At 39.1% G+C, this 24,188-nt stretch overlaps 1 protein-coding gene across 1 annotated transcript; it reads right to left on the bottom strand.

The window, feature by feature from the left end:
- Positions 1 to 10,047: 10,047 nt before the first annotated feature.
- On the bottom strand, positions 10,048 to 19,017 carry LOC139468783 (trypsin-2-like). Its single transcript, XM_071250918.1, has 7 exons — positions 18,962 to 19,017; positions 14,713 to 14,840; positions 13,948 to 14,045; positions 13,120 to 13,385; positions 12,385 to 12,530; positions 11,299 to 11,353; positions 10,048 to 10,177 (listed from the first exon to the last, which is right to left on the bottom strand). The coding sequence occupies exons 1-7, from the start codon at positions 18,999 to 19,001 to the stop codon at positions 10,071 to 10,073; spliced, it is 840 nt and encodes a 279-aa protein (XP_071107019.1). The 5' UTR covers positions 19,002 to 19,017; the 3' UTR covers positions 10,048 to 10,070.
- Positions 19,018 to 24,188: the final 5,171 nt, after the last annotated feature.

Here is a 24,188-nt window from a genome sequence, read left to right as displayed (position 1 = left end):
AGTATGGGTATGGTGCTGACAAACCTAGAAACATAATCGGGGCGGACCGGGATTCGAACCAACAACCATAGGTGTCTGCATAGAGAATCGCGGCGTCTTAGGCGACAGGGCCACCCGTGCCCATCTTAAGGAGCATGAAGTAGCTCTGAAACATCCTGACAAAGAATAAAAGAAGTTGCTTTCCATGACATACGCATCAGTATGTCCCATGATTAGACATCACTTGAGTGTGTCCCATTATTAGGAGTAACTTGAATATGTCACATGATTAGAGGTAATTTGAGTAGGACCCATGATTAGGCGTAGCTTGAGTAGGATCCATGTTAAGAAGTAATTTGAGTATAAGCCATTATTTGATGTAACTTCGGACAAACATAGAACTCTAAACATAATGCAAATAATGCTACATTGTTTCAGAAAATATGTTATGCAATAACAGTAAGTGACCTTGTAGGTCATATTTTCCCATTTTTTGAAAATTAATAAGGACTAGTGTATTATTTATTTTTGCGAGCAACTATAATCTGTCAGTTACTAAGGTACAAGCAACACATTGGATCTATCGTCCACTAAAATGAATATTCGGGAATCCGACGAACATCGATAATTTCTTGACAACAGATATGCGTTAGGCGGTCATTAGTCTAGCAAACTTAAAAAGTTAATCAATTATCAAATAAACTCAAGTCACAAAAAGGCTTTATTTTATTGTTATTTATCTAGTTTCCAGTCGTTACAGTACTTATTAAATTATTGAGTGTTTTCTGTAGCTGTTGTCTGCTTTCTCCAAACGGCATTGTATCATCAGCCTATAGAAGTAAACGGAGTTTGATAAAAAAATAACGATTCATTCCCGTTACTGTATTCTAAATGAATTCTTTCACAATTATTATCAATAAGATATTGTTTAAATCATTTAGGTATACAGTGAATGAGACTGGTGACAGGTTTTCTCCTTGCCTAACACCAGTTAAGCAAGTGAAGAAGTCCGACATATTTCCATTTATCGTCACATATGATTTAATGTTACTGTACTAGAGCTAGAGCGCCCGACCGTAGAGCGGAAGGTCCGGGGTTCGATCCCCGGCCGCGTCATACCAAAAGACGTTAAAAGATGGTACTTGTTGTTACCCTGTTACCCTGCGCTCGGATTAAGATGCTGAAACAAGTACTGGTCGGCTCGGAGTCAGTATACTGTGTCTGAGTGGGGTATTCATGTTAAACTGCGGCATGGTATCTCAGTGGGCTAGCACTATAAATAATCATCAGTCCGGACTAGTACAAGCAGCCACACAAACACACACACGTACATGCACGTCGCGATATAAGTGCAATAATCTTGGACGCGACGTTAAAACAATTTCACCTCACCTAATGTTACTGTACATATTTTTGATCAGATAATATGTTTTGCCTTTAACACCGTGTCCAAGCATTTTAGTCCAAAGCCCCACTCTCCATATTTTGTCGAACGCCTTGGAGAAATCAAAAGACACAGAATACAGTTTCTTTGACTTTTGTAATTGGAATAAGGTTAATTGTTTATTATACTTGTAACATATTCCCATAGGCAACCAAGAATTTAAATCGGCCTGTCTGAGCTAGACACAGTGCAGGCGCCCCTTCTTTTATAAATTGGCCTAATTATTCTAGTTAGCCAAATATCAGGTAATATGCCAGTGGTAAAAATAAAGTTAAAATATTCAGAATAAAATGGTAATGATGTTGAAGCTTAAGAATTAGATATTCATTTGTAATACGATCTAATACAGAAGACTTTCTCGTTTGTAATCCCTTTATGTCTTTCAGTATTTTGTCCTTGTAATGCCATTATTCAAAAGCTCATCTTTAAAATCTGGGACGTCTTCTTCATCGGGGAACAAGAGTCCGTCCATTTCCTCACTATTTTCTCTTAATCTTAAATATTCGTAGAATGAGCTTAAATGGGCCTTCCTATTTTGTTCATCACATTCTTTGTTATTTAGTAATCTCCGGTATTCTTTGGGGGATCTTTTCAAGCTTCTCTGAGTTTGTTTTAAATTTTGAATCTATGTTTACGAATTGATTTATTTATACATCTTTTATACTTTTTACTTGTTTTAAGATACATGCTTCTGTTGTAATAAATTTTATTCTTTATGTAAATCATTTTTGCCTTGATTAACCTTTTCCGAGTTTGTTTAAATGTACAGTAATCTTTAAGAAGTCTTGTTCCTGCATTAAAGTCACGAATCAGCATAACCAAGTCACTTTCACAAATCATGTGCACAACACTGTTTTCATTGTCCTGAAATATATCTTCATATGAATACTTGGATGGCTCAGGGGGCACATACACAACTCCTACGTAGAGAGCATGAGGCAAGTCAAACAGAGATGCTGAGATATTTACCCACAAAACACACTCTACTTCACCGTCAATCACAGTCATGTGATCTGCATGGTCATTGTAACTGCTATTTCTATTCCTCCAGGAGATTAAAATCTACTTTTTAGGAAAAGAATATAATCATCTAATAATACTGCATCTGAATTATGTCTTTGTTTCTTGCAGACCTATAAGATCATATTTGTCAATCAAGCCATGAAAATCTGGAAACTCCTGTTTATTTCTAGGGCCACACACATTAAATGACACACACTTTAATGATTTGTTATGTTCATTTTGGTTTTGGTTTTTCCATGTGTCTGTTCACAAGTAGATGTTACAGTTGACACGGTGTAAGAAATATGTACAGTAACATTAAATCATATGTGACGATGAATGGAAATATGTCGGACTTCTTCACTTGCTTAACTTGTGTTAGACAAGGAGAAAACCTGTCACCACTCTCATTTGCTGTATACCTAAATGATTTAAACAATATCTTATTGATAATAATTGTGAAAGAATTCATTTAGAATACAGTAACGGGAATGAAGGGTTATTTTCTTTATGTCCTTTTTCTTCTATAGGCTGATGATACAGTGCTGTTTGGACAAAGCAGACAACCGCTACAGAACACACTCAATAATTTGCTAAGTACTATGTACTAACTAGATGTTGACAAAGACAAAACCCGGAAAGTCATCCTTGGTCCAGGTCCTGCTCACAGGTGCAAAGACAAATTTAATTCAGGTCAGTATCCGATAGACGTAATTGACAGCTATTATTATTTAGGTATCCTTTTACACTGATATAGAGAAAAATGAATACATCTGTTAAATATGTTGCTAAAATTGGCATGAGATCTACAATGAGCCTATTTAAAGGTGCCAGAAAATCAATTTACCAATAGATTGCCTTATCGAAACGTTTGTTACAATTGTTGTTCCTATCTTACTCTATGGTTCTGAAATATAGAAATATAGAACCAGAGAAGTATATAAGTATGTCAAATGATAAATCGCTGGTTAGGGCATGATGTATATTCAGAGTGTCATCACACAATTTCAATGTACATTTTAGACGTAGATGTGAAAAAGGGAAGTTGTAATGGGTATCTGTAAAAACTGCCAATTAGGTGAGATTGAGGGTTAATTTCATGTTTTATTAGTATGTGATAAGTTTAAACATCTTAGAGAAAAACATATTCCGATATTTAACAAAAGGCATAAAAACAAGATATTAATGATCAGTCTTATCAAATCCAGCAACTCTGCTGTTATCTGTTCATTAGCATTATTGCTGAAACATATATTCTCTGTCATATATATAATGTATATCACGGGACTAAACAAAAGAAACTGATAAAGAATGGCAAATTATTGGTGCAAGCTGAGTCAGCCTTCACAGCATAAAAATAACATCGCTTCTTTTATGTTAAAGTTTATGATAAATCACAATAAAATAAAGCCTTTCTATGGCTTAATCATATCAAAAGTATATTTGATAATTGATCATCTTTTAAAGCTTGGTAATCTAATGACCACCAAACGCATATCTGTTATCAAGAAATTATCGAAGTTCGTTGTATTCCTGAATATTCATTTTAGTGGACAATAGATCCATTGTGTTGATTGTCCCTTGATAATACACTGGTTCTTATTAATTTTCAAAAAATGTGAAATCATGCTACAATATATTCCATACTGTTATTGCATAACATATTTTCTGAAGCAATGTAAGACTATTTGTATCATCTGTAGAGTTCAATGTTTTTACGAAAAATATTCTCCAGATCGTTACATTTTATCCAAAAAGAATTAACGTACTTGTCAACTTGTCGTGTCATGTTATACATACGATTTTAATGAGCAGTATTTCTCATGTATCACCGCTGGTGGTCACCTAGAGTGAATAGGTTGTTGTTGAAAGAAATACATAAGTGTTTATTTTATCATATACTTGGTGGTGCAATAGCCTAAATTATCAGTGAATGTAACAATCATTATCTGTTAAATGGCGACAACGTGACATCAGCTATCGCCACAGTAGAAACAATAACCTTGTTTCAAACTACAATGATGTCGGCAAACCATAGATGCCGGTACCCGAGGACAGGAATATCAAATCCCTAACAAAATATGTAGAATCAGTGGAATAACTGCACCAAAACATCCCGCCATATACTGGTATCACATTTATGTTATGGAGTGAAGAAAAGCGTTTTTGCCACTGCGGCAAAAACTTGTATTTTTTCACATGGTGAGATAAAATTGGCATCTGATAAAAATGTAGGAATATCCTCAAATGAAGTATGTCTCTCTCTCTCTCTCTGTCTGTCTGTCTGTCTCTCTGTCTGTCTGTCTGTCTGTCTGTCTGTCTCTCTCTGTCTGTCTGTCTCTCTCTAGTAATACTCTAATATAGTATTGAAGCTATACTGTATTCAGGATAAATGGGATGCCTGAAGACTTGACAGTGAATGGTTAATTACTAGTTGAACAAATAAAAAGCACTGGTTATTTGGTCCGAATTTAACATTCTTAGTATACAAAAGTCTTGCTCAAATGACACTCAAGGCAAAATGCATCAAGGTTTGCTTGAGTGCTGCACCGCCAATCAGAATTAAATGCTATTCTTTCCAGACGAATGTCCTATCGGGACCAAACAAATCACACCACTTTAGTCCTGTACCAGCCAGCTCGGTGTGATCCTGGAAATAATGATTGTGGTTTTGTTTTAAAGACATCTTCCTGTCCAAATATGCTACATTGTCCAAGTTAGGAGCAACAACACTTATCTACAAGAGACCAAAAGGGGGGTCAGAGAAAGGGTGATATATTTTCCGATCAGGACATGCAGCAAGCCAATAGCCCTTGGGTCGAATCACAATGCCACATAGGTAGATGTTGACCTCCTTGTTAAAAAATAAATGTATTTACAGGAACGTAGAAAAAAACCCGTTGTATTCAGATACACATCCTCATTACTGCAATTAGAAATGGAGTGCATCATAGGAAAAATACACATATTCACTGTGCAAGGGAGACAACTCATAAATTGGATATATTTGATGATTGTTGACATTGCAATCTCATTAAAATCAGATCTTAGGTTTCGCTACCGCTAAACTTTCGCGAACTTTGACCGACCAATGAAATGACTTTGGAATGTTCTCTGTTATATGTTTCGAGGTTGCATGATTAGAAAACACATCCCGTCGGCCACTTTCATGATCTGGTAAGCGACGCTACGATTGGTTGGGTGAAAGGTTGTTCTGACGTGACCCGTAATGGGATGTCCTCAGATCTTTGTTTAGCGATCGCGAGAACTAAGATCTGATTTTAATGAGATTGTTGGATATGTTGATATGTATTTGGAAAAATCTTCTTAACCAGTTGAAATGAATGACACTAAATATGGTTATAGTTTGACATTGCTGCTACCTCACAGTATGCAAGATGTGCAACAGGTTCATTATCCACTCCAAATCTCAGGTTGATGCCTCCTCTTGAAGTCATTAGTTGTTTAGCAAATGCATCTTTATCTGTCAAGTTAATTATTGAAAAACTATGAATAAAAATAATTCTGTTCACTGTCATAGATTACTCAGATTACCTTTTCACCATTATCAGAAAATTAAGAGCAATTTTCTTTTTAAATATGTTAAAATGTTATTTAATTTAAGAATGTTTGTCTTGTCATTGCAAAGTTAAATATTAATTAATAATGGATTATTTCATGCATTCTATGACATTGATTTGAAACGTTGTTTTAGCGAACTGTCTGCACCTCGTCGTTACCTAACCGCCGTAAAACACAACCAAACAGGGTGCGTGTTGGGAGATTTGGAACCCGTACCCGCGTGAATATCAGAAGTGACTAGGCAGCATGATGACATTTACTTACTGCGTATGCTACGTATTTATCCTTCGCTATAGTACATAAATCCTTTGTCTAGGTTCTTTTCCCCCTAACTTCTGCAATTATTCTTTACATACTTCTCGACATAGAGCAAATGTAAGCTGTGGAACACATCGAAGATCGGTGGGTGTTTCTTTCGAAGAGCGCGCCATTTCAACTCAATCACTTCCGATATATTTTGCACACTCCACCTCGTTTTGAATCTCGTCATGAATATTCATGAGTAATATTGAGAGTCACGTATACAATTGTGCTAAAATTGTCAGGCAAGAGAAATATACAAAAGATATTCGATGGTGGCAAAATATGATACAAACAATAAATGGTTATTGGTGACTTCGATGATCATTGATTTGGTCCGGGTATCATAGTTGTGTTTGCCGAGTAACACTTTGATAACGTTGGGATTGTTTTTGTTAAATAATCTTATTCGTTTCCCCTGTCACTGATTTATCCACCTGAATTAGCAATACATATATATCTGTTTCGTATTTGGATCTAAGCACAAAAAATAAAAGTATTTACATTTTAACACACATACACGAACACGCACACACACACAGAGCCACATACAGACACGCATACGCACACATACGTACACAAATCGTCATATATAGCTTTCACTCGCTTCTTTTCTCTTGGGTTTTACAATACCTATCATACAACACTCGAGCCACGCTTTACCCTTTAGCTTCACACAAAGCTCGAAGTAACCATGAAGCCATGTTTATGTGCATCCATTAGGCTACCCGCCAGAAACAGACCGGATGTATTCGTTCTTTGGCCCTCTCGCTTTACAGCTACTGCTAACGTATTTTGAAACTATGAAATGATAAACAAAACTACATAACAGTAACAATTGAAATCTAACGGTAAAATGGCATTGGATCCGTGGAAAGGTGGTAAGGAGAAAACGTCGCCTTCAAGATTATTACTATTATGCAGCGACGTGCATGCTCGTGTGTGTGTGGCTGCTTGTACGAGTCCGGGCTAATGCCGGTTATATAGTGCTAGCCCACTGAGATACCATGCCGCAGTTTAACATAGATATTCCACTCAGACACTAAAGACCGACTCCGACAAGACTAGTCCTTGTTTTATACCCTTAATGCCGAACGCCAGGTGTCTTTTGGTACGACGCGGCCGGGGATCGAACCACCGACCTTCCTCTCTACGGTCAGACGTTCTATCCACCAGACCACGGAGGCGGCCGGTGGATAGGAATGTGATGTGGACTCTGCACCTTTAACAATGAAGTGAACAGGGCTATGTGCCCCTTGTCGCCGCAGTTGTCAGCGTTGATGTCCCAGGTTGTGACTGCTTCTTCTGTTTTGTATTGTACTTCTAAAAGACGTCATATCCTATTTATTTGTGTCCCTCGGCCAATACGCAAAGCGTTACATTATATCTTACATCTGTCATCATATCAGTGAGCTTTCTCTTAATTTCAATTGACATCAGTTGGATAAAGGAGCTATGGATTCTGCATTTCATGTATTTGTATTTGTATTGTATATACAGTCATCATATCAGTGAGCTTTCTCTTAATTTCACACGTCGCTATATAAGTGCAATAATCTTGGACGCGACGTTAAACACCATTTCACCTCACCCCACCTTAATTTCAATTGACATTAGTTGGATAAAGGTCCGATGGGTTCTGCATTTCATGTATTTGTTGAAGTGAGTGAGTGAGTATGGTTTTACGCCGCTTTTAGCAATATTCCAGCAATATCACTGCGGGGGACACCAGAAATGGGCTTCACACATTGTACCCATGTCGGGAATCGAACCCGGGTCTTCGGCGTGACGAGCGAACGCTTTAACAACTAGGCTACCCGACCGCCCTCTTGTTGAAGGTGAAACAAAATTAAAAAAGATATTGTATATGGTTTCACCAGAATTATCACCCCATCTGAAAATCTAAAAATATACTGATGGACATGAATGGGAGAACGCTTAGTTTTAGACACAGTAAACTGATATGCTGTTATGTGTTCCCAACCTTGTCTACCAAATACATGTTGAAAACAATCCACACAAACAAATCACAACATTTGGTTCTGACGAGTTGAACTTGTAAGCGGGGTATTTTCATATCTACTGACAGTGAAGCTAATTTCTCAATACTTTCCATTGTTCTCCAAATCGTTTCCATCAGAATATTTGGGTTTAAATTTGACTGTGGTACCCGTTTCCTCTCCCGCCCCAAATAAGGGTGCAGTGATTTAAATGTACACAAATCTTACATACATGTTCATGATTCTACTACCTGCTCTTGGGGATACCATTATGACGATCTTACTTTTTTTCATTTGTAATTGAGGGGCACGGGTGCCCCAGTCGTCTATGGGGCCGTGATTCGCTGTGCAGAGTTGCGTCCCTTGGGCACGCCAGAAACCTATGATTATAGGTTCGAATACCGGTTCGCCCCGATTATGTTTTGAGGTTTGTCAGCACCATACCCGTGCTCGCGGGTTTCACCGATGTGGTAAACGTCCTCCCACATTAAGCTGACACGCCGCGATATAACTGGAATACTAATAAGGGCGGCGTTAATCCCAACTCACTAACTCATTTGTAATTATTGTAATCTTCGTAATAAAATGTACCTCTACATAAAAAAATAATAACTTTATTCAGTATTATATGGAAATGCTAAATTATCTACTGTTTATAATCTTGTTATTATACAATCTGTTGGCTTGATTATTGTAACATGTAAAAGATTTATAATAGAGATATGTGCTTTTTCACAATTACATCAATCTAATAGTTGTTTGTATAAGGAGCCACATGTGTATATGTTTATGCGCATGGATGTACCGGTTTGGTTGTGTGCCGGTATATGCGTGTGTGTATTGGATCCTGATATTCGTAACAGTAGGTACAGTTAATCTAAATTGATTATTCATGAAAAGTTTACTTTTATTAATTGTTAAACGGCCTTGTAGGGAGATGTTTAAATACGCTTTTCCTGTCTACCAATCCCATTCCTTTTGGAAATATATATTGTTTAAATAACCGTATGTCTTTTTAAACCTTACAGAATACAATACATGTATATGCGCACATTCATTATGCCATTGGAAAAAATCCTTCTTGTACTAATCGCCCGACATGAGAAAACTACTATTGACTTGTACCATATGTTGACTTGCCTTTACATGTGTTTGTGACGGGTGCCACTGGTTTGGCAGGATGCGCTAACATTTTCGCGAAAACCTGGTATAATCACTATTTGGAAGTGATTTATGAGTATATGCCCAAGATATAGTCGGAATCGTACACTCGTCTCTGCTTTTAGCAGTGATATCTTTTGGCTATGGACATTATTTTTTCACTTGTATTTATCTTCAATGAGAGGCATTTAGAAGTTCTAGTACAAAATAAAGATAGGATATATGGATGAACAACTTGTTTATTACAATTAAACCTAATCAACGGTTTAACCATACCTCCTATCCTGTTTATATATATGTCAACCATACTCTGTACATAACTTGCTTGATAATGGTGTTAGAACCTACAACGAAACGTCGCTCCTGATTGTAAAATGAAGTTGTTCATCCATATATCTCATCCTTACTTTTATTTATCATACAACTGCAATATTGTTGATCACGGTGTAAACCATATTCACTTCCACTATTCAATATCCAGTCAGCACATACGATGACTTATACACTGCATAAGTATTGTACATTTGTAACACCAGAGGTCATACAAGAATTAAAACTAACTATTATGAGGTGAATAATTTATCATCTGTGATAACGTTGCTCTAGTTGCCGTTGATGTAGCTGCTAACCCAGTTCTTGGACTTGACCGAGTTGCTATAGACACCTGGACGCTCGGGTCTGGCGCATCCGTATCCCCAGCTTACGACACCTGGAAAAATCATAAGGGAACTGTTCAGGTTCATCACGACCAGATTGCATGCACACGTACGTGGTATTGATGGATACGGTCAGTAGTTTCAAACAAATCCAACAAATATGAGAGTTAAGAAACATTCTACCATGGAATTGGAATTTACTCGATTCTGATTGGTCATTCAGAGGCTATTAAATCACAATAAACCCCCTCTGATTGAAACAGCTGGTTTTACGGCCGTATCACTGCGGAAGCTAATATTCATAGATTAGTACTATTTTCAGTCATTGTCGGTAGGCATATTCAAATAATTATATCTACAATTACAGGTTACAAAATGCACGGATGCACTTACTACAATATTCAAAGGATGTGTGGCAATACATTTTGTGCATAAAACACGACAGAAATCTACAAAGGGCATGTATTTACGTTTTGGAGACAACAGAGAGTTTGGAATTTGGCGTTTTTCTATATACGACTTTGACGTCATATCTTTTGCGTCACAATGAGCGATATGACGACATAATGGAGTATATACAGCGACATATTTTGTTCGGTGATTCCGTAATTCAGTTCGATAACCCACTCAAAACATTGGACTCAACCCATGCCGCTTCACTCAGTATGTTTGCTAACACCAAAGAGTTCGGGTTATATTTAGTCATGGTAGAATGGAGATAAACAAACTGTGTTTTCAATGTAGAGCTAGGTTACCTGTAGATTTAACCGCGCTAAATTTAACATTTGAAACCTCACAGTATGTTTATCCCCATAATGCCATTTGGTTAAGGTATGCATCTTTTCCCCTGTTTAGGGTCCGACCGTTTGATATTCTGGTTGAAGCTGTAGCTTAAAAACATCTAGACTCCATACAAAATCGGAAACATCCCCCCTCACCCTAACACCTACCCCCCTCCACACACACACACACACACACACACACACACACACTCTCAACCTCGAATATCGAATGGTCCCTCAGAACGTTCAAGGTTTCCCTTTTATTCTGCTTTAAAATTACCCTTTCGAATAAGCGTCACTCTATTCTTCAGCGGCAGTGCTTGGATTAGTGCTCAAGAAATTTCATAATTTCATATAGCGTCAAGTTACGTATCGATGCATGGCTCACTCACCGACAATCTCAACTCTTCCACCACGGACTGCCATCAGAGGTCCACCACTGTCTCCCTGTCGAATAAAAGCAGACAATGTATATGTACCGTCTTGTGTTTTGGGAATATATAAACAAAAAAGATTTCCAACGTAATTGCGCGTTCATGTATCGCCAAAGATTTAAGCCTTGCTGGTAGCTTATCATTTCCGAGAACTCGCCAGAATAAGTACATTACAGAGACATACGTTTATTTACGTTGGACATACCAGAGACTTTCATTTGTTTCTAACTCTTACCATGTTAAATGACTGTGCTCCGTTCCATAAAGCGACCTTAGCACTTAGACTATCCTAACCCACTTACATAGACTTACGACAGTCGAAGCGCTAAGGTTGCTTTCTGGAAATGGACCCAGGTGAACATCTTCACTGTTAATGTTAATGTAATTGTTCACGGACTGTTCACGAACACCCACATTGCTATCGTTCGTGAGCTTCAATACACATACACTGCTATTGTTCAACAACTGGCATACGCTGACACTGTTGATGTCCGAGAATTGGTATATACTAACTGACAGTGCCATTTTTGAGGGAACTGTTATACACATACAATACTATTATTCAAGAACTGGTGACACACACACACGCACACACACACACACACACACACACACACACACACACACACACACACACACACACACACACACACACACACACACACACACACACACACACACACGATTCAGACACACACAGATACACTGTTATTATCCAGTAACTGTTAACCATCTACATCGCTTTTGTTTAGGAACTGTTAAACATCCAAATTATTATTTTTTGAGAACTGGTATACACTTACACTGCCATTGTTCAAGAACTGTTTAAAACATTATATTATGTGTTAAAAAGCCACTATGCTGTTGTTATACGATGTCATATTAGGTTAGCAGAATGATCGATCTCACTTTGAGGCCTAAGAAAGAAAAATGAGCAGTCTACACAGATTGTTACAGTATGTCACTGGTGACATTATTCCACGTCTCACACGCATCTAGGCTCATGAGAGGACATGAAGATCGTGTGCGGATTCCAGATGTTACCTGGCAGGCATCAGCACCGCCTGCATCAAAACCGGCACAAAGCATGTTGCTGTCGTAGTAGCTGTTGGAACCCAGTTGGTCTCTGCAGGTCTGGTGGGTGAGAATAGGCTTATTCACAACCTGAAGCTTGTCTGGTGATGAACCGCCTATATATAACGTAGACAATGGATCAGTAAACCGCCTGTACATAACGTAGACAATGGGTTAGTGAACCGCCTGTACATAACGTAGACAATGGGTTAGTGAACCGCCTATATATAACGTAGACAATGGGTTAGTGAAACGCCTATATATAACGTAGACAATGGGTTCATGAACCGCCTATATATGACGTACACAATGGGTTAGTGAACCGCCTGTACATGACGTAGACAATGGGTCAGCGAACCGCCTATATATAACGTAGACAATGGGTTAGTGAACCGCCTGTATATAACGTAGACAATGGGTTAGTGAACCGCCTGTACATAACGTAGACAATGGGTAAGTGAACCGCCTGTACATAACGTAGACATTGGGTTAGTGAACCGCCTATATATAACGTAGACAATGGGTTAGTGAACCGCCTGTACATAACGTAGACATTGGGTTAGTGAACCGCCTGTACATAACGTAGACAATGGGTTAGTGAACCGCCTGTACATTACAAATAATATCTGCACCTGCAAACATGATGAGATGGTGCACCTTCATCCATGACATTAGTTTGTCAGAAATGTGGAATGAATAACATACCCTCTGTAAGGGCGCCCCAGCCGCTGACGAAGGAATTTTCCCCAGGACTTATGTCACCAATCGGGAAACATCCAGGCCTCACGTAGTCGTTCACAGTCGGGTTGGAGGCCAACCGCAGCAGGGCAATGTCCCAGTTATACGTGCTGGAGCTGTAGGAAGGGTTGTTGATGACCTGATCTACACCGATGTGCTGCCTTGTGCTGCTCTCAGTGGCAGAAAGGTCATGGCGCCCAAGACGCATTTCCCATTGGTTGGCGTTGGTGTTCCTGCAAGCATATTCAGAAGAAGGTGTTTTCTGGGTCAGGTTGAGCTCATCTGGTCCTGCCTTTTCGAAACCACATGAGCACTGAAGCTGAAACTTTGCATGGAGAATGTCACGAAAGTCTTTCACCACTTCAGTAAAAGTTCCTGTTGGTTTCCACGGCAACAATACTGAAACTGCTATATTTGTTACTTAATCCCCAATTAACAATGTATTTGATATCAGCATCACACTGGCCCTCATGCTCACTTCAGAGATGCAGATGCACATGTACCCCTTCACACATGTGAACACCCCTCTCCCACCTGTAACATTCCCCTCGATCTGTAACATCTTCCGCCCCAATCTCACCTGCAATCACCCCTACATACATGTAATACACCCCGACACCCGCTTCACTAAACGCGCACCCATAATACTCTAATTTCACTCACAATCAGTTCAGGACTTACCAGACCAGCCCCTACAACCCTACAACCTCCACCTCTGCAATGTCCATTTACACAGGCACGGATTTCTTTTATATACATTTCAATATCCGTCCTAAACTTGTCACATCTCCTTACACTGTGCAATGGGCTGCTGTGAGGACGTAGCTTCTGCTGCTACTTCCCTTGATCAGACTACCTCCACATCTGAAGGATCCACGGTAGTACATGGCGACCTAGGAGGGAAACACAGCGCTGATTACCAAACTTCCTCTTGGTCCATTTTCGGGGCACGGTACCGCTATTTGAGTTACATCCTTTTGGCATGCCAGAAACTTTTGATTGTGGGTTCGAATCGCTGTTCACCACGATTATATTTCTAGGTTTGGCAGCACCATAACCTGTCCTCGCAGATTTCACTCTTGCATCACTTTGGGCTTTCCACATTCCGCTGACACGCCATGATATAACTGGAATACTGTCCAAAGCGTTAAAGCTAACTTACTCACTTGATTCATTTGCAGTGGTCTAATGCGCTGCAACCAGCTGTCCAGTATTGATCTTCCTTATTAAATCCATTTTGTTAACACTCTGAGACATACGTACATATAGGTTGGTACCACAAGCCGCATTTCGCTTTGTATAATTTGTTTTTTAACATTGTTGTTTGGGGGAAGATATAATTCAGATAAGATATCATGAGTTCCAATGCCAGATTCACCCTCGTTTCTTGTTTTTGCAGCAGCAAACCCGTGACAAACATGACAGACAACATTACTTCCATAACCAAGCTGTTTATAACTGTTTGAACATTCACTCAGTCTGTTTTGTGGCACATTCAAAGGAAGCACTGAGCTGTAGTGACCAACTTCTAGCTAAATGTTTGACAATTCTAACACTCACCATCCATGGGTAAGCGTGTTTGGCAGCCTCTTGCCCACCTACAATGTAGTGGTCGGGGTACTTATAGCTGACGAGGTTACTGCCGCAACCAGAAGCGTTAATGTCCCACGTTGAGGGCGCGGCTGACACTGTGAAAATAACATAGTGTTATCAGTACAGTGTTTTCTAACCCTGATGTAGCCATATAAGTTGATCGTTTCATGAATTTTAGGCTTGTGTTCCACGTTGGTGCTTTTGTGGCTGTTTCCGGGCAAGTTAATGATGAGTTTCATTACTTCGGGGTCATGTATTCTAAGGTTAAAAAGTTAAACCCAACAAATCTTTCTGCAAGCCAAATAAAAGTAACTCCAAGCATTGTCTATAATGGTAAAAGTAGATTTAATCGAGTAACATCAGACACATATTGTGTAGAGAAGCAAGATGTGAAAATATTAAAATTCAGATATGAAAAGAGAAATTAAAAATTAATAAGCAACCCTATATCTGTTTTCACAGCATATATAAATTTTTCATAAATTGGAAGAGAATTTTCCAAATGGCTGCGTTTATGTTTTATGCTCATAGGTCAGCGGATCAGTCCCCATCTTACTGTACTTCTCAACTCCATGAAGTGAACACAAAGTGACTATCAGGGACTCGAAGACTCTGTAATCACAGTCTCATCTCATTCTGTTTGCCGAACAGAAGACGCCACAGATGTAATAAAATGAGTTTCAGTGGATGCAGAACCGAGGCCCTAAAAATAATTCAAGTGACCTCCTGGACACTATATCTTTATTACAAATTGTAAATAACACACCACATTGGTTATTGTTTAGTGTTTTGCACTTATTTATGTCACATCATACATGTATAACTATAACTAGATAAGCGGTTACTTTGTAGTTGAAGTGTCAATTTTACACGTCGATACCGGGTTCAAATTTTCACATGTATTTTAATGCATCTCACTTAGGTTTGAAAACTTACACCTAAATGTAGACAGACGAGGGCTGCCGATGGAAAGAAATGATGTTTTTGGAATCTGATCCGTTACGTTGAAACGCTTCATTTACTTTTGCTTCAAAGAAGCACCCTAACGCTTCGTCTACTTAAGCACATGTTCAACGAAGGAGATGCATGTACCTTCGAAATTATCTTCAAACTGATGCTATAGTTTCAGCAATGCCTCGGCCTATATACCAAGATATGCTCACCTTCTCGCCAACACCTGGTATCGACACTATTTGATAGTGATTCAAAAACACATGGTCATGACACAGTCGGACATGTACAATCCACTCTGCTTTTAGCAGAGATTACTTGTGGTTACGGTATTGTCGCTTATATTTACAACTACAGTTTACCCGGACGTATCCTTTACAAAATGCAGCAGTGGAGAAGTGTTACTCAACGAATTGATGAAAACCTCGACCGTCTTCACATAACTACACAGAACATAACGGTCAATTTGGGAAACTGCTTACTGAAAACGAAATAAGATATACAATTTCTTTGGACACTTTGAACATTTACTTTTGGGTCAAGACTGTCGCAAGGCTGTCTTGTGACATGTTAACGACTGTTATATGTTTGAGTAAGGGGCTTGGGGACTGGGATTAACAATAATCTGTTCCCAAAAATTCTGTATAATATTATTTGTTCTCATTTTCTCAAGCTGGATGTGCTGACAAATAATGTGGTGTTAGTCCCATATAAAATGTTTTGATCTGTTTTTTCGTTGTTTGTTTTTTAACGCTGTACTCAAACATTTTCCACCTAAACTGCCGGAGAAAAGAAAGTATACAGCTATGTTTAATGGTGGCTCAAAATGAAACAAACAAGACGTTGTCATTTGCTGGTGATGTAGTTGATACGGGTATTATAGTTGTGTTTTATAGACATAAAGTTTGCAGTGTTTTCGGTCAAATAATGTTTGTAAATTTTTGGTCAAATCCAAAGTGTGCTTTCTTTTATATGACGACCGTCTGTATTAACCAAGTCTTGACCAGACAATCGTGTGTTTTGTGCTGACTGAAACACATTTTCAATGGAAAGTATTTACATCATATACCACTGATTATTATTATTATTATTATTTACATATAAATATAAAAAATGCAGCAAAGAGGGATTTGGTGATCCTTACAGTCAGGCTGGTTAGGCTCATTATCAGCTCAGGACCCTTGCCCTCTCTTCATGCAGCACAGACAGCGAATGGGACTTCTCCCAGGAAGCGCTGCCTAGTCAAATCCACCGATACCTTTTCGGAGAATGTGAAGACTCCCCAACACTGCAGCCTTCTGCATAAATCAGATTGTCAGAAGGGCTGTATTCCTGGTAGCAACCCGGGTACTCCCCCGATGCCAGTCAACAGACTAGGAGGTACCAAGAACAAAGGGGAGTCGGACAACTTGGTACTTGGGATGCAAGCTTGACATTTCGAAAGCGAGGTCCGCATATTTGCCATGATTTTCCTGAATCTTGTCAATCACATTAGTGTCAAAAGAGACAGAAAACACAATGATGTAAATGACTTCATTGGATTTATGGAAAAGGACAAGATCAGGTTTCTTGGTCTGGATAGGTCTGAGGCTGTGTTTGTGCCAAAGCTGGGCATCAACTGACAATGTGTTGGACAATCCCATTAAATATATTGCATAATCTACATTTCATATGTATATGTTAATGCAAAATCACACATTGATGGTTTCAGGTATTGCAACACCAGCTCATACCAGCGCTCCAAGTAGTCCTTGACAGCGCCATATATCTGACGCGGTTACACAACAACAACGACATTGAAACATGGGTCTCAGCAACGCTTAGAAGATAAGAACAAGATATCTTCAAGCAGAATAACCTCTTACACAAATCAAACACTTACTCTATGTGGGGATAGATTTAAACAAAATAAAATTACTATCACCTTCAATAAGTAATCATGTGCAGGTAAATTAGGTAATTCTTAAATATTACAGACAACCCAGTGGTTGATAGTGTGAGCATCAAACCACTGTTCAGGTAACAATATGTGACGAGGTAAGACTTTCTGTGGAATTAAAGACCAACTCGACCAAGGCTGTTGGTGGTACCATCTTTGTTCAGCGAGTGTGTTGCTGAGAATATTAGATTCGAACGCATGACCAACAGATCATGGTAGGGCTATGAGAGGCAACTCCGCTAGAGTAAAAATATATCTTGGATATATATTAACGACATTTAAACATATTTAGCCCAAAGAATAGGGTTCAGCGTACGTGTAGTGGTTATGTTGGTGTGGGATGACACGGTGTATATAACAAAATGATTTTAATATCCTTCTGACATCACTAATTTAAGTGATCCATTCATATAATGTTCACCACAATTTTGTCTTTACGCCCAATGGAACCTAATTCGGCAGATAATCGAGACTGGGTATTCTCTGGTGTTGTCGTTTTATATTTATAGGAACAGTATATTATCGGAAGGCAGAGTTGGCTGTGTAGGTCAAATAGTTGCCAGAAATAACAAACTGTGAGACAACATCATGATGAAGTAACAGAAATATTTATCACCCTTCAATAATTAGCTCTTATTAATACATTGACAGCTGAATTTTCAAACAGATTTTCAAACTCAGCTGTTATCTGAGACACGTTTTCATGCCAAACAGACAAACAGACGTGTTTATTCACTATTTCGGGCATGTGGCCCTGATTACGATTGAATAAACAAAAAAATAGTTGTAGTCACCTAACTGACGGGGCATTTACTGAACTAACAACGCTTAGAAATCTTATAGAACATGTGTTTGATAAGATAGCTACCAACTTAAAGGTATTTACATACTTTGAGTTAAGTAAAATGTACATCACTTGGTGATTGACTTAAGTATTTTGCAAACATTTTTTTCTTTGTAATCAGATTCAAACACAGAATTTATGGAAGCATAGTTTGAAAGAAACCGAGATCGAATACTTTCTGAAAAACCTTGAACAGAAATATCAATGAGTCTTTGTTTAAAGTTAGAATCAAATGATAACTAATTCTAGTTCTTGGGTAATTTAACAGGAAAAATCAAAGGAAAATGTTCTGACATCAGATATATGTTTGCCATTATTCGAAGCAAATTTTCCAATTGCAAGAAATATGACTCATGAACCTTTTCAATCTTTTCAAAATTTGTCAAACAAAAAATGCCCTCACTGAAAGTAAACATTCTTCTCAAAACTGAAATCTGACACTGTCTTTGTCAATGGCCTATCTCCCCACTGTCCCAACTCACCTGCCGCAACAAGGAATGCGATTAGACAGTACGTGGTCATGTCTACAGGTTAATCCTTATTCCTGAAACACACGGAATGGTATTGAGTATCGTATTTATAGCCGTAATGTTTTTTCCACGTTGTTCATTGGTCCATTGCAGCCACCGCCCCGTCTGACGTTTTCTCAGGTAGATACAAACAGACCTATAAAACTATGATACGCCCAAACGGTTTCAGCACTATTGATATGGATTCAAAAACATATGCTCATGGTATATACGGTCGGAATCATACAATCGACTATGCTTTTGGTAGAGCTTTCTGATAAAAATGGAAAGGGTTTTGTCGCTAATATTTACATGGTACACACCACGTGGATATCTGAATTCTACCCTGCATAATTACACGCGAATATAAAAGATCGAAGTGACACGGGTTAGAAAGTCTGAGGTTAGGAAACTTTTACTTTTAGAACATCCAGCATGTGTAATGAACGAGTTATTTTCTTGAAGTTGTCATTACGGATGCCACAACACACTTTTACTTTGAGAACACCTAACGTGTAATGAATAAGTTATTTTCTTGGGTAAACCCGAGGACAAGGTATTTGAAGGTGTCATCACGGGTGTCATGCGATGCCTACCTCTATTTCGCCTTTTACGCCCAATGGAATCGGTTTTGTTGGATAATCGAGACTGGTTATTCTTCCGCCTTGATGTCTACAGCAGAAATACACATGACGCATAAACCAATCCCACCGCTGGAGGATAACTGTATCTTGTATGATAGACCTTTTACATTCCCGTGAAAGTTACTTTTATGAGCAAACGGTTTATGAAATTAAGTTTGGTAGAAAATGATCACAATTTCGTTGGCCATGTATGTCCCTCGTGTCAGCTCGGGTAATTTCAAGACTATCGACCCTAGAATATATTTGGGCGGTGGGATAGCTAAGTGGTTAAAGCGTCCTCTCGTCACGCTGAAGACCTTCAAATAATATTCACCGCTATTTCGCCTTTTGGGCCCAACGTTATCTGTTTTGCAGGATAATTGAGACGTTTTAAATTTAATCTATCTACGGATCTTCAGCAGGAATTCACATGAAGCAAAATAGCTGTAAAATTATATCCTTATCAGCGATCTATCCTCTTCTAAGGATCTTATTTAGAAATACACTCTCATGTCTGAATCACTTACTTTTATAAATAAACGGTTTATGACATCGCGTTTGATAGCCAACGATGGCAAATTCGTTGGTCATGTCTGTCGCGTCAGCCAAGATCATTTTCAAGACTTCCAACCCAAGATTATATTGGGGCGGCGGGGTAGCCTAGTGGTTGGAGCGTTCGCTCGTCATGCTGAAGGCCCGGGTTTGATTCCTAACACGGGTCCAATGTGTGAAGTCCGTTGCTTGTGGACAGGCCGTAATATCAAATTATGTCAGGTTCTGACACTTGAGTAGCGCAGTGAGGACTGTGAAATATTGAAAACTATACACATTTAACTAACCCTAACTGGAGAGATAGTAACCCGAGCGAGATAACCGTGTATTTGATTCTCCACATGGAGATAAGCCCATTTCAGGTGTTTCCCGCTGTGACATGTTTATCAGTTGGATCATTGATTAGACGTCACTTGAGTCTGCCCCATGATTAGAAGTGACTAGAGTATGATCCATGATTAGATGTAACTTCAGTAAGATCCACTATTAGAAGTAACTTGAGTGAGGTCCATGATAAGAAGTAACTTGAGTATGATCCATGATTGGAAGTAACTTGAGTATGATCCATGATTAGAGGTGACTTCAGTGAGACCCATTATTAGAAGTAACTTGAGAAGGGTCCATGATTAGAAAAACCTTGAGAAGGGTCCATGAGGGTCCAAGCTTTCAAAAAGTTTTATTGTAGACATGTGTTTTTCCAGGTGAACAGTTGACTTGCCTTTGCATGTGTTTATGGTGGGTGCCAACAGGCACGATACGCTCACCTGTTCGCGAACACCTAGTAATATCACTTTTTGATAGTAATTCCTAAACACATGCTCATGGCATAGTCGGAATCGCTTTATGCAGAGATTTCTATTGGATATGAAAAGAGTTTTGTCGCTTTATTTATATCCCCTCATACCATCATTCATCTCTGTTGTCCCAAGTACACCACAATATTCCTCAATCTACACCTGCATCACCTTACAGTTGATTTCCTTACCTTGCAACAAGAATACACAACCATACTTCTCTACAACTGTAGTCAGCACTGACTGTTATATCTCTTTCTACTTCCCTTATAAGTACTCATTCAGCTTGATTATGTAAGAGGACAATTTCACCTACAATATCCTCATGTTATGAATTCCCCCCTTCAACGGCAAATACTTCAATATATCTTGAATTGACATTTGAACTACTGCACTAATATTGAATTTGAAATCGTTAAAACACCATCGCTGTACAATAGATATGGTTGTAACAGTACTGTAACAATATTGCTCTAGCAGGATGAGTACCACAATGTTGATTTCTGGCAGTTTTCGACAAATGGCATGCCCTAACATTATCGAGGTCAAATGGATTGCTAGTGCCACTTTTGACTAGTTCCGAATAAAATTTTATAAAGTTTTTGATTTTACTTGATTGAACATATCGCTAACATTGAGTGGTGTCGATGTCTACTGTTGATATCTAGATTTGACTTCCATGCATTGCCATCGTACCACGAGCAGTTCAGCTGCATTCGAGAAAACCTACAACTGACTTTCTCCCGAAGTTGATCATGTATTTTGGGCATGTATTCACTTTGGTGCATTTGTAGATGATTCCGTGCAAGTTGATATTCATTTTATTCATGCATCATATTTACGATTTTTAAATAAAAATATAAGAAGGAAATCAAACAAAACTTGCACATATACTAGCCACATAAAGAAACTGTGCACGGAGAAAATATATTCTGGATTGATATACAACACAGCAAGAACAAAATGATGCAGACGCTGTAGCAGCTGAATGATCGGACCATAAGAAAAAGTCAACGGGACCTGAACAACATCTGTTACGATGACGTCAGAAGATCAAAATGGAGTAGGGGGTCAAACGACAAAGTCAATAACGGGTATGACCACCCTGTGCGTGAATCACAGCAGTGCATCGGCGACGCATGGAGTCCACCAAATGGGCATGGAAGGCCTGGGGAATGGCCTGCCATATCCTCCTCAAATCTTGTGCCAAGTCACGGACGTTATCTGGAGGATGTGGAAGACGACGCAGACGGCGCTCCATTTCATCCCACACATGCTCTATTGGGGAGAGATCTGGAGAAATTGCAGGCCTTGGCAGTAACATGACATTGTTGTGGTGAAGGAAATCCATTGCGACCCTAGCCGTGTGAGGACGAGCGTTGTCCTGTTGAAATGTCAATCCCGGGCCATGACGTTGCAGGAAAGGAATGACCACAGGCCTCAGAATCTGATCTCTGTAGCCAACACCGGTGAGATTGCCCTGAACAACCACCAAAGGGTTTCGGTGCCGTGCTGTTATCCCACCCCAAATCATCACAGAGCCACCTCCAAAACGATTCCTCTCCACAATACAGTTGCGTGCATAAAGTTCTCCCAAACGCCGGTAGACACGTTGGCGCCCGTCACTGTCGGAAATGTTGAACCTCGATTCATCTGTAAAGACAACATTTCTCCACCATATTCGAGGTTGGCAAACATGATTTCGACACCATCTTAGACGGTTGACTCGATGACTGTGTGTCAGGGTGGGACGAATGGCAGGGCGTCGTGGTCGAATCCCGTACTGAAGTAAACGATTCCTGACAGTGTTGGGATGGATACGGCGCAGTCCAGGAATTGTCGGAGATGTGTAACTCGAATCCATCTGTCCTGTCTTGGCGTCGTTACTCGGGGACGTCCTGAACGTGGGTGGTCGGCAACGTCATTTGTGTTCTGATAACACCAATGCCGATATCGTGTTACGATGGCATTGGAAATGTGTTGCAACCTGTTGTTGCCTCATTCCCGCTCGGACCATTCCAATGGCTTCATGGCGCTGTGCAGCTGTCAATCTTGGCATGATTTGCTTGTGATATGCTTGTGTCTGTGCCTGAGAAGTTTTGAATTTTTGAATGACCACAGATCATGCTTTCCAAAGTGACAGCGAATTTTGAGTTGCACATGCTGTGTACAACTGCACAGGATGCACGTGCAGTAACACATTGCACGTCCATAGGCCCCCATCAATGACGTCATATCGCATAGCACGTGCATGAGCGTTTGAATGTCTCCAATAATTTCTGTGTTCAAACCTATATTTCATATATGGACGGTGTGCCCTTATATCTATATTTTCTCCGTGCACAGTATCTTTATGTGGCTAGTATATAATAAAGTGATTTCATGCATTTTACATTATAATGGCAATATATTTCATCGCGAACGTTGTGGGGGACCTATATAGTAAGGAAATGATGTTTGAAATATTTTGAAAGGTTGGTAGTTAACATCGTAATGGAACTATCTTTTCGCAACCGTGGTTATTTTAATGTGAATTACATAGAGGAAAATAAATACAAATGAAACCAAAGATTTTAAGAAAAAATCAACAAAACAACCCACAAAAAAACCCAAACCAATAAGTCTCCTGCTTAAAAAAACCGGAATGGCGAAATCGCGAATAATTTCAATTGCCTATGGCATTAATGTAGTGGTGGATTTGTTGTACCCAAAGGAAAGACCTCGTACTTTGAAAACAAACAAGATCATTCCATCAGTCCTCAAGACCGAACAGACAGGAATGGTAAAGAATATAGCCGGAAAACATTTACACCAAATGTGACGCACCATCCATGCTGGTGTCTTATCATTTGAGTCGGTCATATCGTAAATATAAAATGCAAGAACAGCCAGTCTAGAATATCCACCGAAACAGATTCTATCTTGCCTGAAGGGCAAAATACCAAGAAAATTAAATCGTTATCAGCATTCTATCCTCTTATAAAGATCATATTTAGATATACACTCTCATGTCTGAATCACTCACTGTGTGTTAGCATAAGTGTTAGACTTTTACTTTACAGCTTGTTTTATGGATTTTCCAAAACCTGTCGAATCAAAACATTTTGTTCTTGTCAAATAGAATTCTTAAGTTATCTCGGTAACGTAATGTCGGTGATTTTATTTCAAGAAAAGGTAACGTGTTTTTGTCCATAACAAGTCAAAGGTTGGTCCCTCTGATGCTTAAAATCT

Source organism: Haliotis cracherodii, unplaced genomic scaffold (assembly GCF_022045235.1).
Source record: "Haliotis cracherodii isolate W230 unplaced genomic scaffold, xgHalCrac1.p SCAF_2, whole genome shotgun sequence".
Taxonomy (NCBI): domain Eukaryota; kingdom Metazoa; phylum Mollusca; class Gastropoda; order Lepetellida; family Haliotidae; genus Haliotis; species Haliotis cracherodii.
Note: the sequence above shows the minus strand (reverse complement) of the source record. Positions and strands in the feature narration are given on the sequence as shown.

Excerpts from the sequence above, each read along its gene's own strand:
- LOC139468783 (XM_071250918.1), bottom strand. The coding sequence starts at position 19,001 with ATGACCACGTACTGTCTAATCGCATTCCTTGTTGCGGCAG. Across the intron at positions 12,531-13,119 it reads CTGGGGCGCCCTTACAGAGG|GCGGTTCATCACCAGACAAG; the intron begins GTATGTTATTCA and ends CGTTATATATAG. Across the intron at positions 10,178-11,298 it reads TGGAAGAGTTGAGATTGTCG|GTGTCGTAAGCTGGGGATAC; the intron begins GTGAGTGAGCCA and ends TGATTTTTCCAG.